Source organism: Salmo salar, chromosome 27 (genome assembly GCF_965601325.2).
Source record: "Salmo salar chromosome 27, fSalSal1, whole genome shotgun sequence".
In the NCBI taxonomy this organism is placed as follows: domain Eukaryota; kingdom Metazoa; phylum Chordata; class Actinopteri; order Salmoniformes; family Salmonidae; genus Salmo; species Salmo salar.
The window spans coordinates 26,605,001-26,621,213 of NC_138317.1; the positions used below are offsets into that span (position 1 = coordinate 26,605,001).

The 16,213-nt window shown below is 42.8% G+C and overlaps 1 protein-coding gene across 3 annotated transcripts in view; it reads right to left on the reverse strand.

Annotated features, from left to right (window-relative positions):
- The window catches only part of LOC106588723 (uncharacterized), a 92,177-nt gene that overhangs the window by 35,121 nt on the left and 40,843 nt on the right, over positions 1–16,213 (reverse strand). For all 3 annotated transcript variants that reach the window (XM_014177998.3, XM_082970188.1, XM_082970189.1), the window contains exon 32: positions 2,464–2,568. In XM_014177998.3, coding sequence (XP_014033473.3) covers positions 2,464–2,568 — 105 coding nt within the window. The remainder of the gene's footprint in view (positions 1–2,463; positions 2,569–16,213) is intronic.

Below are 16,213 nucleotides of genomic sequence, written 5' to 3' on the forward strand. Positions count from 1 at the left end.
GCCACTGCTCCAAAACCGCCATAAAAAAGCCAGACTACGGTTTGCAACTGCACATGGGGACAAAGATTGTACTTTTTGGAGAAATGTCCTCTGGTCTGATGAAACAAAAATAGAACTGTTGGGCCATAATCATCATCGTTATGTTTGGAGGAAAAAGGGGGATGCTTGCAAGCCGAAGAACACCATCCCAACCGTGAAGCATGGGGGTGGCGGCATCATGTTGTGGGGGTACTTTGCTGCAGGATGGACTGGTGCACTTCACAAAATAGATGGCATCATGAGAAGGGAAAATTATGTGGATATATTGAAGCAACATCTCAAGACATCAGTCAGGAAGTTAAAGCTTGGTCGCAAATAGGTCTTCCAAATGGACAATGACCCCAAGCATAATTCCAAAGTTGTGGCAAAATGGCTTAAGGACAACAAAGTCAAGGTATTAGAGTGGCCATCACAAAGCCCTGACCTCAATCCTATAGACAATTTGTGGGCAGAACTGAAAAAGCGTGTGGGAGCAAGGAGGCCTACAACCTGACTCAGTTAAACCAGCCCTGTCAGGAGAAGTGGGCCAAAATTCACCCAACTTATTGTGGGAAGCTTGTGGAAGGCTACCCGAAACATTTTACCCAAGTTAAACAATTTAAAGGCAATCCTACCAAATAATAATTGAGTGTATGTACACTTCTGACCCACTGTGAATGTGATGAAAGAATGATTTATTTCAGCTTTTATTTCTATCTACTATTATTCTGACATTTCACATACTTAAAATAAATTGATGATCTTAACTGACCTAAGACAGGGAATTTTTACTAGGATTAAATGTCAGAAATTGTGAAAAAACTGAGTTTAAATGTATTTGGCTAAGGTGTATGTAAACTTCTGACTTCAACTGTACATACATATATATTAGCGCATTCGGAAAGTATTCAGACCCCTTCAGCTTTTCCACATTTTGTTTTTCTCATCAATCTACACACAATACCCCATAATGACAAAGCAAAAACAGGTTTGTAGAAATTATTCCCCCTCCTCCCCCCCAAAAATCTCACATTTACATAAGTACTCTGAATTTTTACTCAGTACTTTGTTGAAGCACCATTGGCAGCGATTACAGTCGTGTGTCGTCTAAGGTATGACGCTACAAGTTTGACACACCTGTATTTGGTGAGTTTTCGCATTCTTCTCTGCAGATCCTCTCAAGCTGTCAGGTTGGATGGGGAGCGTCGCTGCACAGCTATTTTCAGGTCTCTCCAGAGATGTTAGATCAGGTTGAAGTCCGGGCTCTGGCTGGGCCACTCAAGGACATTCAGAGACTTGTCCCCAAGCCACTCCTGTGTTGTCTTGGCTGTGTGCTTAGGGTCGTTGTCCTGTTGGAAGGTGAACCTTCTCCCCAGTCTGAGGTCCTGGGCAGGTTTTCAAGGATCTCTCCGTACTTTGCTCCATTCATCTTTCCCTCGACCCTGACTAGTCTCCCAGTCCCTGCCGCTGAAAAACATCCCCACAGCATGATGCTGCTACCACCATGTTTTACTGTAGGGATGTTATTGGCCAGGTGATGATCGGTGCCTGGTTTCCTCCAGACATGACACTTGGCATTCAGGCCAAAGGGTTCAATATTGGTTTCATAAGACCAGATAATCTTGTTTCTCTTGGTCTGAGAGTCCTTTAGGTGCCTTTTGGCAAACTCCAAGCAGGCTGTCATGTGCCTTTTACTGAGGAGTGGCTTCCGTCTGGCCACTCTACCATAAAGGCTTGATTGGTGAAATGTTGCAAAAATGGGAGAACCTTCCCCACGGACAACCATCTTCAGAGGAACAGTGACTCGCACTATTGTTTTTGGTCACCTCCCTGACCAAGGCCCTTCTCCCCCGATTGCTCAGTTTGGCAGTGCAGCCAGCTTTAGGAAGTGTCTTGGTGGTTCCAAACTTCTTCCATTTAAGAATGATGATGGCAATTGTGGGGACCATCAATACTGTAGACATTTTTTGGTACCCTTCCCCAGATCTGTGCCTTGACACAATCCTGTCTCGGAGCGCTATGAACAATTCTTTAGACCTCATGGCTTGGTTTTTGCTCTGAAATGCACGGTCAACTGTGGGACCATATATAAACAGATGTTTCCCTTCCAAATCATGTCCAATCAATTGAATTTACCACAGGTGGACTCCAATCAAGTTGTAGAAACATATCAAGGATGATCAATGGAAACAGGATGCACCTATGCTCAATTACGAGTCTCATAGCGTAGGGTCTGAATATTTACGTAAATAAGGTATGTTTTTTTTCTGTTATACATTTGCAAAATTTTCCAAAGATAACCGTTTTTGCTTTGTCATTATTAAAATCCATCATCATTAAAATCCATTTTAGAATAAGGCAAAATGTGGAAAAAGTGAAGTGGTCTGAATACTTTCCCAATGCACTGTATATTCCGCCATCCCCCCCGCATGCAAGCACACAAACCTCAGCCTCTCCATATCCCATGGTATTCTCCAGCTTCAAGGCAGCTCTCCTCAACTTCTTATGGAGCTGGTTCCCTTTGGGGACAATCACTGTCTTCAGCGACCTCTGTCAATGGGCACACGGGCACAATCACGTTACTCAAGCAGGCTACATGCCCACACATCACACACATTACACACATTACACAGGCAGACCACACACACACACACACACACATTACACAGGCAGACCACACACACACACACATTACACAGGCAGACCACACACACACACACACTACACAGGCAGACCACACACACACACACACATTACACAGGCAGACCACACATCACACACACATTACACAGGCAGACCACACATCACACACATTACACAGGCAGACCACACATCACACACATTACACAGGCAGACCACACATCACACACATTACACAGGCAGACCACACATCACACACATTACACAGGCAGACCACACATCACACACATTACACAGGCAGACCACACACACACACATTACACAGGCAGACCACACACACACACATTACACAGGCAGACCACACACACACACACACACACATTACACAGGCAGACCACACACACATTACACAGGCAGACCACACACACACACACACACACACACACACATTACACAGGCAGACCACACACACACACACACACATTACACAGGCAGACCACACACACACACACACACATTACACAGGCAGACCACACACACACTTTCATGATGACACTCAAGCACATTAACATAAGTCCATATATTGTATATACTCGCGCCACATGGGTCATTCCAACTCAAAAGTACAAGAAAGAGGATTCACACCCACCATCTCAGATTGTTCTGAAATCGTTTCTGTAGTTAGAAACCGATAAGATTAGCATTCCTGCAACATTATTTTGTTGAAATATAATTAGATCTATGATCAATTAGGCTAATTGATTGCACCCAAATTGGCGATTTAAATTGCTAGGATTCATAGAATATTCAATAAATATAGTACTTAACAATGAGTAAGACATGAGGAATCCCCAAAAATGTTATAAAGCCACTCACGGACCCCCACACCAACCCCACCCCAAAAACCAGTATACAGTATCATTTTCCTTGTCTGACAAGTAGTATACCGACGGCATTTAGCCAAGTGGTTAGAGCATTGGGCCAGTAACTAAAAGGTTGCTAGATCAAATCCCGAGGTGACAAGGTAAAAATCTGCCATTCTGCCCCTGAACAAGGCAGTTAACCCACTGTTCCTAGACCGTCATTGTAAATAAAAATTTGTTCTTGACTGACTTGCCTAGGTAAATAAAGGTTAAATAAATAAATAAATATAGAGCTGCGACTGGCACTATTGTTTATTCATACTATATTATGTATTCTCAGTGAATTTGGTCATAGTTTTTTCCCCCCCCTTTTCAGAGAAATTTGTCATTGTAGTTATTAGGTTTATGTCCCATCATACATCCTGATATGACCAGATTCTGACCACTAGATGGTGCTGTCTATAAAAAAGTTATGACAGCAATCCATGCGTTGGTTTTGTTTACCTGCCCATTGTTTCAAACGCTAACTTTTTTGCATTTGTGGCACAAATCCAATATCAGTCAATGGTACCTATATTAGAATTTTTACGCTTCATGTACAAATCATCCTAAATTATTTGGATATGAAGGGCGAAAATTCGAATACCGGAACGGAAACCAATACATCCTTTAGGATTTTTGGTGAACTATCCCTTTAACATTGAGAGTGGAGGATTCTTCCTGGTAATATCAGAATGTACTAACAACTCCAACGACAAATTTATTTGAACAGGGGGAAAATCAAAATTCACTGGGAATACATTATAGTATGAAGAAACAATACTCAGAGTGTGGGGGGGTATGTGGGTGGCATTGACAATTGTTTTTATTCCTCATGTTTTACTCATTTTTAGGAAGAAGTTTGGTCGAAATAGGATGTTAGGTACTATATTTATTGAATATTATAGGAATCCTATAAATTAAAATGGCCAATTTGGGTGTAATCAATTAGTGTAATTTCTCAGAGATCAAATGTAATTTAAACAAAATAATGTAGCAGGAATGCTAGACTTATCTGTTTCTAATTACAGAAGAGATTTCAGAACAATCTGATATGGTGGGTGTGATGGTTTGCTGAATTGACACGAAACGACCCACAAGCATTCACAATAAATCAACATTACTCGAAAGGTGCACAAAACATGACATCCTTGCACACATATAATATACATAGGTAAATGCGACTGGTGTTCATATCATTGGAAAAGGTTTCTTTCGCTACAAACAAATGACAATACTGTTACAGTAGTGTTTTCTCATAGGTTATGACTACACAGAGAGCAAAACTGGTTGCAATGACTTTGAAAATACATTTTGTCAGCATCTTTTTAGCAACCAGAAAAATGTCTGACCAGATAACAACCAAAATATGACATCTTTCCCGTGATGTCATGAAAAAAGACCTCTGTATCTGGTTGTTAGAGACCAGTTGATTGTAATCTGGTTTAATGGCTTACATGTATTTTTATGGAGCAAAACCTATTGTGGAAGGTACTACACTGCGTACAGACCCCGAGTTTCCTTGTAGGCCTATTTGGCGGGGAAACTGAAGGTGTAGCCCATTGCCTGATTGTTTTTTTATTAAAAAGAATGTGAAACAATTTTGTGTCTATTTGCTGCTTTTCATTAAGTCATGTAGTTGTTCTTTAGGTTATGGCCACAAATAAATGTGTTCATATGGGCAGAATATTATATTTTTTTGCATAGGCTACCAAATTTATTTTCATAAACAATTCATGCAAAAACATTCAGACCTGGTAAAAGGCCAACATTTGGTTGTTTCATTAAAAAAATACAACATCAAACTGAAATATAATATTCTTATTACTCACATGTCCACAACTCATATTCAAGAATTAACTGTTTTATTTAATTGACTGTTTCTGAATGTGAATGCCTTCCTGGAATAATTACAGACCATAAACCATTGTTTAAGCTTAAACCTCCTATGCCAATAACAAAGACATGGTGATTCAACACAATGTTACTTGGAGATAAGGAGTTTACCTCATATCTCAACACACAGATAGACATGTTTTTTGGAAATAAATGTAGATAATGAAGTACGCCCAACTGTCTGGGAAGCTCTTAAAGAATTTATGAGAGGTTGTATCATGTCTTATTCTTCACATAAGAAAAAGAAGACCAATACAGAATTAGAAATACTAGAACATTCTAAATCCACAACTTAGAATGAAAACACAGTTTAGATTGAAGGGTGTCAACATTTCTACAGCTGAACACTTTGAATCTCGAAGAGAACATAATAAAACACCCCCCTCTGCAGAGACTGCTGCCCTGAAATCCAAACAACAATAAGTTGAGCAAGGTCAAAGTGCTTGCTTGGCAAATTAAGAAAGAGGAGGAACGTACCATCCACAACATTAAAACCACAGATGCTAGCATAACAATGGATTTGTCTTTAAAACATTTGATCAAAGTGTATCAATCTGAAAACAAAAATTCTAAGAAAGATAGACAATTTTCTTAATAAGGCCAATTTACCAATTATAAACAAATAACCATTTACCAAGGTGAGCTGTTGGAGGCCAATAATAGTCTACAAAATGGGAAATCTACTGTTAAAACTAATTACCAATCGGTCAGCTGGTGAAACTGAGCAGTATTGCTGTCTGTAATAAAGCCCTTTTGTGGGGAAAAACTCATTCTGATTGGCTGGGCTTGGCTCCCCAGTGGGTGGGCCTGGCAGCCAAGTGGGTGGGCCTATGCCCTCCAAGGCCCACCAATGGCTGTACACACACCCTGTCATGTGAAATCGATAGATTAGGGCCTAATGAATTTATTTAAAACGACTGATTTCCTTATATGACTCAGTGAAATCTTTAAGATTGTTGCATGTTGCATTTATATTGTTGTTCAGTATAATATTCAAAATATTTTGGTCGGGTGTAATGCTCCAAATACCAACTGGTGCTCAATAAAAGCGCATTCTTGCCAATCATCCTCCCTTTCCGCTCTAATCTGTGCCCCACTATCCATGTGTCCTTCAAAGTTCACTACAAATCGAATGATTTAATGGTCATCTAATGGCGCCGGAGGAGGTGGTTGCCGTTTTATGGGCTCCTAACCAATAATGCTATTGTGTGTGTGTTTTTTCGCGTTATTTGTAACTTATTTTGTACATAAGGTTTCTGCCACCGTCTCTTATGACCAAAAATAACTTCTGGATATCAGGACAGCGATTACACACCTTGTACTGGACAATTTTTTCTTTAACGAGTCGGACGTAAAGGATTGACTTCAGACACCTGACAATGCCCAAATCCCCGTCATTCGCATGAAGAAGAGACGGAGATAGAGGACGTAGGTCGGGGTGCCTTGTAAGGATTCGACGGCGAGTGAGTAACCCCCCTTTACCATCAGTCCTATTAGCTAATGTGCAATCATTGGATAACAAAATGGATGAAGACCGATCAAGACTATCCTTCCAATGGGACATTAAAAACTGTAATATCTTATGTTTCACCGAGACGTGGCTGAAAGACGACATGGATAATATACAGCTGGCGGGGTTTTGGTCCATCGGCAAGACAGAACAGCTGCCTCCGGTAAGACAAGGGGTGGCGGTCTGTATCTATTTGTAAATAACAGCTGGTGCACAAAATCTAATATTAAGGAAGTCTCAAGGTTTTGCTCGCCTGAGGTAGAGTATCTCATGATAAGCTGTAGACCACACTATCTAACAAGAAAGTTTTCATCTGTATTATTAGTGGCTGTCTATTTACCACCACAAACAAATGCTGGCAATAAAACGACACTCAACGAGCTGTATAAGGCTATAAGCAAACATGAAAATGATCATCTAGAGGCAGCTCTCGTTGTGGCTGGGGACTTTAATGCATGGAAACTTAAATCCGTTTCACCAAATTTCTACCAGCATGTTAAATGTGCAACAAGAGAAAAAATAAATACAAATAAAACTCTAGACCAGCTTTACTCCACACACAGAAGCATACAAAGCTCTCACTTGCCCTCCATTTGGCAAATCTGACCATAACTCTATCCTCCCGATTCCTGCTTACAAGCAAAAACTAAAGCAGGAAGTACCAGTGACTCGCTCAATAAGGAAGTGGTCAGATGACGCCGATGCTAAGCTACAGGACTGTTTTGCTAGCACAGACTGGAATATGTTCCGGGATTCTTCTGATGGAATTGAGGAGTATACCACATCAGTCACTGGCTTCATCAACAAGTGCATCAATGATGTTGTCCCCACAGTGACTGTAAGTACATACCCCAACCAGAAGCCATGGATTACTGAGCTAAAGGGTAGAGCTGCTGCTTTGAAGGAGCGGGACACTAATCCGGACGTTTACAAGAAATCCCACTATGCCCTCCGACAAACCATCAAACGAACCATCAAACAGGAAAAGCATCAATACAAGACTAAGATTGAATCGCACTACACCGGTTCCGACACTCGGAAGGCTTGCAGGGCTTGGAAACTTTTACGGTACAGCCGCGAGCTACCCAGTGACACAAGCCTACCAGACAAGATAAATAACTTCTATGCTCGCTTAGAGGCAAGCAACACTGAAGCATGCATGAGAGCATCAGCGGTTCCGGACGACTGGGTGATCACGATCTCCGTAGCCGATGTGAGTAAGTCCTTCAAACAGGTCAACATTCACAAGGCCGCAGGGCCAGACGGATCACCACATGTACTCCGAGCATGCGCTGACCAACTGGCAAGTGTCTTCACTGACATTTTCAACCTGTCCCCGACTGAGTCTATAATACAAACATGTTTCTTGCAGACCACCATAGTCCCTGTGCACAAGAACACCAAGGTAACTTGCCTAAATTACTACAGACCCGTAGCACTAACTTCTGTAGCCATGAAGCACTTTGAAAGGCTGGTCATGGCTCACATCAACACCATAAACCCACTCCATAAACCCACTGCATACCGCCCCAACAGATCCACAGATGATGCAATCACTACTGCACTCCACACTGCTCTTTCCCACCTGGACAAAAGGAACACCTACGTGAGAATGCTATTCATTGACTACAGCTCAGCGTTCAACACCATAGAACCCTCAGAGCTCATCACTAGGCTAAGGACCCTGGGACTAAACACCTCCCTCTGCAACTGGATCCTGGACTTCCTGACGGGCCGCTCCCAGGTGGTTAGGGTAGGTAACAACACATCTGCCACGCTGATCCTCAACACAGGGGCCACTCAGGGGTGCGTGCTCATTCCCCTCCTGTACTCCCTGTTCACCCACGACTGAATGGCCAAGCACGACTCCAACACCATTGTTAAGTTTGTCGACGAAAAAACAGTAGTAGACCTGATCACCGACAACTATGAGACAGCCCATAGGGAGGTCGTCAGAGACCTGGCAGTGTGGTGCCAGGATAACAACCTCTCCCTCAACGTGATCAAGACAAAGGAGATTGTGGACTACAGAAAAAGGAGAACCGAGCAGGCCCCCATTCTCATCAACAGGGCTGTAGTGGAGCAGATTGAGAGCTTCAAGTTCCTTGGTGTCCACATCACCAATAAACTATCATGGACCAAAGATAGTCGTGAAGAGGGCATGACAACGCCTATTCCCCCTCAGGAGACTAAAAAGACTTGGCATGGGTCCTCAGACCCTCAAAAAGTGCAACATCAAGAGCATCCTGACTGGTTGCATGGTATGGCAACTGCTCGGCCTCCGACCGCAAGGCACTACAGAGGGTAGTGTGTACAGCCCAGTACATTACTGGGGCCAAGCTTTCTGCCATCCAGGACATCTATACCAGGCGGTGTCAGAGGAAGGCCCAAAAAATTGCCAAAGAAAATATAAAAAAAACTAATTGGCCTATATGGAATCTCCCATTTCTCTCAAAACTGTTAGAAAAGCTGTTGCGCAGCAACTCACTGCCTTCCTGAAGACAAACAATGTATACGAAACGCTTCAGTCTGTTTTTAGACCCCATCATAGTACTGAGACTGCACTTGTTAAGGTGGTGAATTACCTTTTAATGGCGTCAGACCGAGGCTCTTTATCTGTCCTCATGCTCCTAGACCTTAGTGCTGCTTTTGATACCGTCGATCATCACATTCTTTTGGAGAGATTGGAAACCCAAATTGGTCTACACGGACAAGTTCTGGCCTGGTTTAGATTTTATCTGTCGGAAAGATATCAGTTTGTTTAAGACGGTTTGTCCTCTGTCAAATCAACTGTAAATTTCGGTGTTCCTCAAGGCTCCATTTTAGGACCACTATTGTTTTCCCTCTTGGTGATGTCCTTCAGAAACATAATGTTAACTTTCACTGCTATGCGGACGACACACAGCTGTACATTTCGATGAAACATGGTGAAGCCCCAAAATTGCCCTCCCTGGAAGCCTGTGTTTCAAACATACGGAAGTGGATGGCGGCAAATGTTCTACTTTAAACTCAGACAAAACAGAGATGCTAGTTCTAGGTCCCAAGAAACAAAGAGATCTTCTGTTGAATCTTGATGGTTGTACAGTCATCTCAAATAAAACTGAAGGACCTCAGCGTTACTCTGGACCCTGATCTCTCTTTTGACGAACATATCAAGACTGTTTCGAGGACAGTTTTTACCCATCTACGTAACATTGCAAAAATCTGAAACTTTGTCCAAAAATGTTGAAAAGAATAATCCATGCTTTTGTCACTTCTAGATTAGACTACTGCAATGCTCTACTTTCCGGCTACCCAGATAAAGCACAAAATACATTTCAGTTAGTGCTAAACACGGCTGCTAGAATCTTGACTATAACCCCAGAATTTGATCATATTACTCCAGTGCTAGCCTCTCTACACTGGCTTCCTGTTAAGGCTAGGGCTGATTTCAAGGTTTTACTGCTAACCTACAAAGCATTACATGGGCTTGCTCTTACCCATCTTTCTGATTTGGTCCTGCCGTACATACCTACACATACACTACGGTCACAAGACGCAGGCCTCCTTACTGTCCCTAGAATTTCTAAGCAAACAGCTGGAGGCAGGGCTTTCTCCAATAGAGCTTAATTTTTATGGAATGGTCTGCCTATCCATGTGAGACAGACTTGGTCTAGACATTTAAGTCTTTATTGAAGACTCATCTCTTCAGTAGGTCCTATTATTGAGTGTAGTCTGGCCCAGGAGTGTGCAGGCCTCCTTACTCCTTGTTGCTCCTTACTGGAGCAACAAACCGCCCTTGCTGTCTCTGCCTGGCTGGTTCCTCTCTCTCCACTGGGATTCTCTGCCTCAAACCCTATCACGGGGGCTGAGTCACTGGCTTACTGGGGCTCTTCCATGCCGTCCCTAGGAGGGGTGTGTCACTTGAGTGGGTTGAGTCACTGACGTGATCTTCCTGTCTGGTTTTGCGCCCCCTCAGGCTCGTGCGGTGGAGGAGATCTTCATGGACTATACTCAGCCTTGTCTCAGGGTAGTAAGTTGGCGGTCTGTTTATATCCCTCTAGTGGTGTGGGGGCTGTGCTTTGCAAAGTGGGTGGGGTTATATCCTGCCTGTTTGGCCCTGTCTGGGGGTATCGTTCGACGGGGCCACAGTGTCTCCTGACCCCTCCTGTCTCAGCCTCCAGTATTTATGCTGCAATAGTTTATGTTTCAGGGGGCTAGGGTCAGTCTGTTATATCTGCAGTATTTCTCCTGTCTTATCCAGTGTCCTGTGTGAATTTAATCTCTCTCTCTCTCTCGCTCTCTCTCTCTCTCTCTCTCTCAAAAGCCAACTGACATTTACTCCTGAGATGCTGACCTGTTACACCCTCTACAACCACTGTGATTACATGAACATCTTGGCCATGTTCTGTTATAATCTCCACCCAGCCCAGCCATAAGAGGACTGCCCCGCCTCATAGCCTGGTTCCTCTCAAGGTTTCTTCCTAGGTTCCTGCCTTTCTAGGAAGTTTTTCCTAGCCACCGTGCTTCTACACCGGCATTGCTTGGGGTTTCAGGCTGATGTAAGAAGGGCTTTATAAATACATTGATTCATCTGCTCTAGTTACACAAGGAAAACATCAACCAGCTAGCTATTTAGCTAAACAATGGAAGGTGCACAATCCATGGCACAATCCTCTGCAAGAAACATGTTTTTTATCTTCTGAAGCAATTTGGTTATCCTGTCTTGATTGTATAAGTTTTATTTTGCTATCTCACAAAATTAAAGGGATCTCTTTGATGAGACGTTTAGTCAGTGAATCAGGCCATCTCCATGGTAACCAGATTCTCTTTCTGTCATGCATGCCTTCAAACTACCGTAAAGCCCCTTAACTATGCCCTTACCTAAGGAAATATTTGAGGGGCTCTAAGCTACGCCTTTAAACAATTCCCTTGGGTAAGGGAATATTATTCCTTAACTTTTAAGATGTTTAATGCAACCGGGCTCTGGTATTTATATAATCTGAGTGACTATTCACCTACTACCAGTGTTGTGTTCGAGACCAGCTAAAGCGAGACCGATTCAAGACCAATACCGAGGAGGGGGACAAGGGGACTGAGACACAGTCAAGACTGAGACCAGAAAAATGCAAATCCAATTCAAGACCATGGTAAGAGCTCAAACTGTCCAGTATTTTTGTGTTCATATATTTCAAAATAAAATATGGATTCTTTAGACATTCAGAATGGTGAAAAAAATGCATTCTGAGGGAAAATAGAGCCACCGTACAAATTATTACTAACCCCAAACAGTAGGAGCAACGGGCCTTCTACACATTCTGAGAAAGGCTCAGGATTTATAAAATAATTATAATAATTATATTTCATATTATGCTCTGATTTAATCTCTTCCGTTTTAGTTGGAAAGGAAAGAACAAAAATAAATCTAATTTGGATTTTTCTTTGCTGGTCTCTGGGGAGATAAATCTAGCTATCTAAGTCAGCCATTTGCTAGGCCATCGGAAGCTAGATAGAAGGCAAAGGTTAAGTTTCAAATGATCAACTAGTGAGTTTTAATGAGACATTTTTATTGCAGATTGCCTGCTGTTAGCCATCTTTTTGAAAATAACTTGTGTGTGAAACCTTGTTGCATTTAAACTTTAGGTCACCGGTTACTTTGTGTGTTAAATGTAAAATGTTTTAGTTTTTTTGCAATGGGAAGTAATAGTTGTACATTTCGATTGGGAAATGCTTAGCCTATTGGTTGTGTTTTTGTATTCTTATGATTGGGACCTACTGGCTTATTATGTTCATGTGAATGGACTGCTTATCCTTGAACATCATGCAGTGTGTGACTGCGGTCTTTCCATCAGCCCTATGCAGTGGTGTCTGGAGAAGTGATTAAACTCACATTTTGCCAAAAATACCCCAAAATGGCCCACCCAGCGAAGAAAAGGCACCCTGTGTGAAAAACCCAGTTTTTTTTCACTCTCAAAATCACACCTGTGTCCACCCAGGCCCACCCATGCCTACGCCTCTGATGCAAACAGCTCATGATGACAGAATTGGCTATCACAAATAGCCTACTAACCAACACTTCGGACCAAACTGTTTCAATAGCTGGTTTGCATACCCATTGTTACCTTAATTAGCATTTACTGGTAGACAGCGTAAGTTGAAACGTATTTCCTACCCTACTGGCTACCGAAGTCATTATTCTGTGAGCTGCTCCATGTCAAAACCAGTTGAGCTGCGCTCTTGCTGCCTGCAAATTATATTCCACTGAAACTTGGCTGTGTGTGCAGCACCCATGTCAATATATTTCACGTGCTTTGCAATTGTGTAGGCAACTTTATGAATGATTTCTCTATTGTACTACATAATTGATAAGTCATACACCTCCACTACACTACTTTGATACGCATCTGTGGGGATCAAGTAGTGAGTATACGCAATGCCCATTGAAAAATGGCTTATACCTGCGTAACCCTCCACTAGAGCACTGGCTCTTTGTGTTTTACAAAAAGTGTACCCTCCTACATTAGTGCGCTGGTATTACGGTCCTTTCAGAATCACAAAACTGTCACACACTGAAGACCTATAGGTTCACCACTGTACTAACCTGTCACATACCGAAGGCCTATAGGTTCACCACTGTACTAACCTGTCACACACTGAAGACCTATAGGTTCACCACTGTACTAACCTGTCACACACTGAAGACCTATAGGTTCACCACTGTACTAACCTGTCACACACTGAAGACCTATAGGTTCACCACTGTACTAACCTGTCACACACTGAAGACCTATAGGTTCACCACTGTACTAACCTGTCACACACTGAAGACCTATAGGTTCACCACTGTACTAACCTGTCACACACTGAAGACCTATAGGTTCACCACTGTACTAACCTGTCACACTGAAGACCTATAGGTTCACCACTGTACTAACCTGTCACACACTGAGGGTCCAATAGGTTCGCCACTGCGCAAACATGTCTAGATAGATAGACTTAAGATATGAATGGTTGAAGAAAGGAGTGTATATATTTGGCCTGTCGAAGTGGTTGTATGCGCTGACTGAATGGAAGCTGATAATTTCTTCCTGAGACCAGTGAAGTGAAAAACTACGAGTCTTCACTGTCCGAGACCGAGTACAAATGTATCCGACGAGACACTCAATATGTGGTCTCAAGACCGGACTCGAGTACTACAACGCTACCTACTACTCTATATACTTGGAGCGACTAGTCACCTGGTACTTACAGTGCATTAATAAAGTATTCAGACCACATCCCTTTTTCCAAATTTCGTTAAGTTACAGCCTAATTCTAAAATGTCTATATTTTTTTTCCCTCATCAATCTACACACAATACCCCATAATGACAAAGCGATAACAGGTTTACACAATTTTACAAATGTATTAAAAACAAACATACCTTATTTACATAAGTATTCAGACCCTTTGCTATGAGACTTGAAATTGAGCTCAGGTGCATTCTATTTCCATTGATCATCCTTGAGATGTTTCTACAACTTGATTAGAGTCCACCTGTGGTAAATTCAATTGATTGGACAAGATTTGGAAAGGCACACACCTGTCTACATAAGGTCCCACAGTTGACAGTGCATGTCAGACCAAAAACCAAGCCATGAGGTCGAAGGAATTGTTCGTAGAGCTCCGATACAGGATTGTGTCGAGGCACAGATCTGGGGAAGGGCACCAAAAAATGTCTGCAACATTGAAGGTCCACAAGAACACAGTGGCCTCCATCATTCTTAAATGGAAAAAGTTTGGAACCACCAAGATTCTTCCTAGAGCTGGCCACACGGAGCAACTGGGGGAGAAGGGCCTTGGTCAGGGAGGTGACAAAGAACCCGATGGTCACTGTGACAGAGCTCCAGAGTTCCTCTGTGGCAATGGGAGAACCTTCCACAAGGAGAATCATCTCTGCAGCACTCCACCAATCAGGCCTTCATGGTAGAGTGGCCAGACAGAAGCCACTCCTCAGTAAAAGGCACATGACAGCCCGCTTGGAGTTTGCCAAAATGCACCTAAAGTACTCTCAGACCATGAGAAACAAGATTCTCTGTTCTGATGACACCAAGACTGAACTTTTTGGCTTGAATGCCAAACATCACGTCTGGAGGAAACCTAGCACCATCCCTACGGTGAAGCACGGTGGTGGCAGCATCATGCTGCAGGGATGTTTTTCAGCGGCAGGTACTGGGAGACTAGTGAGGATTGAGGAAAACATGAATAGAGCCAAGAACAGGAAGATCCTTGATGAAAACCTGCTCCACAGCGCTCAGGACCTCAGACTGGGGTGAAAGGTTCACCTTCCAACAGGACAACAACCCTAAGCACACAGCCAAGACAATGTAGGAGTGGCTTCGGGACAAGACTCAATGTCTTTGAATGGCCCAGCCAGAGCCCGGACTTAGCCCGGACTTGACCCGATCGAACATCTCTGTAGAGACATGAAAATAGCTGTGCAGCGACGCTCCCCATCCAACCTGATAGAGCTTGAGAGGATCTGCAGAGAAGAATGTGAGCAGCTCCCCAAGTACAGGTGTGCCAAGGTTGTAGTGTCATACCCACGAATACTTGAGGCTGTAATCACTGCCAAACATGCTTCAACAAAAGTACTGAGTAAAGAGTCTCAATACTTACAGTGGCTTGCGTAAGTATTCACCCCCTTGGCATTTTTTCCTATTTTGTTGCCTTACAACCTGGAAATAAATAGATTTTGGGGGGGATTGTATCATTTGATTTACACAAGAAGCCTACCACTTTCACGATGCAAAATATTTTGTATTGTGAAACAAACAAGAAATAAGACAAAAAACGAAAAACTTGAGCGTGCATAACTATTCACACCACCAAAGTCAATACATTGTAGAATTACAGCTGCAAGTCTCTTGGGGTATGTCTCTATACACTTGGCACATCTAGCCACTGCTCCAGCTGGTGTACAGCAATCTGTAAGTCATACCACAGATTCTCAATTGGATTGAGGTCTGGGCTTTGACTAGGCCATTCCAAGACATTTACATGTTTCCCCTTAAACCACTCGAGTGTTGCTGTACCAGTATGCTTAGGGTCATTGTCCTGCTGGAAGGTGAACCTCCGTCCCAGTCTCAAATCTCTGGAAGACAAACAGGTTTCCCTCAAAAATGTCCCTGTATTTAGCGCCATCATTCCTTAAATTCTGACCAGTTTCCCAGTCCCTGCCGATGAAAAACATCCCCACAGCATGGTGTTCTCGGGGTGATGAGAGGTG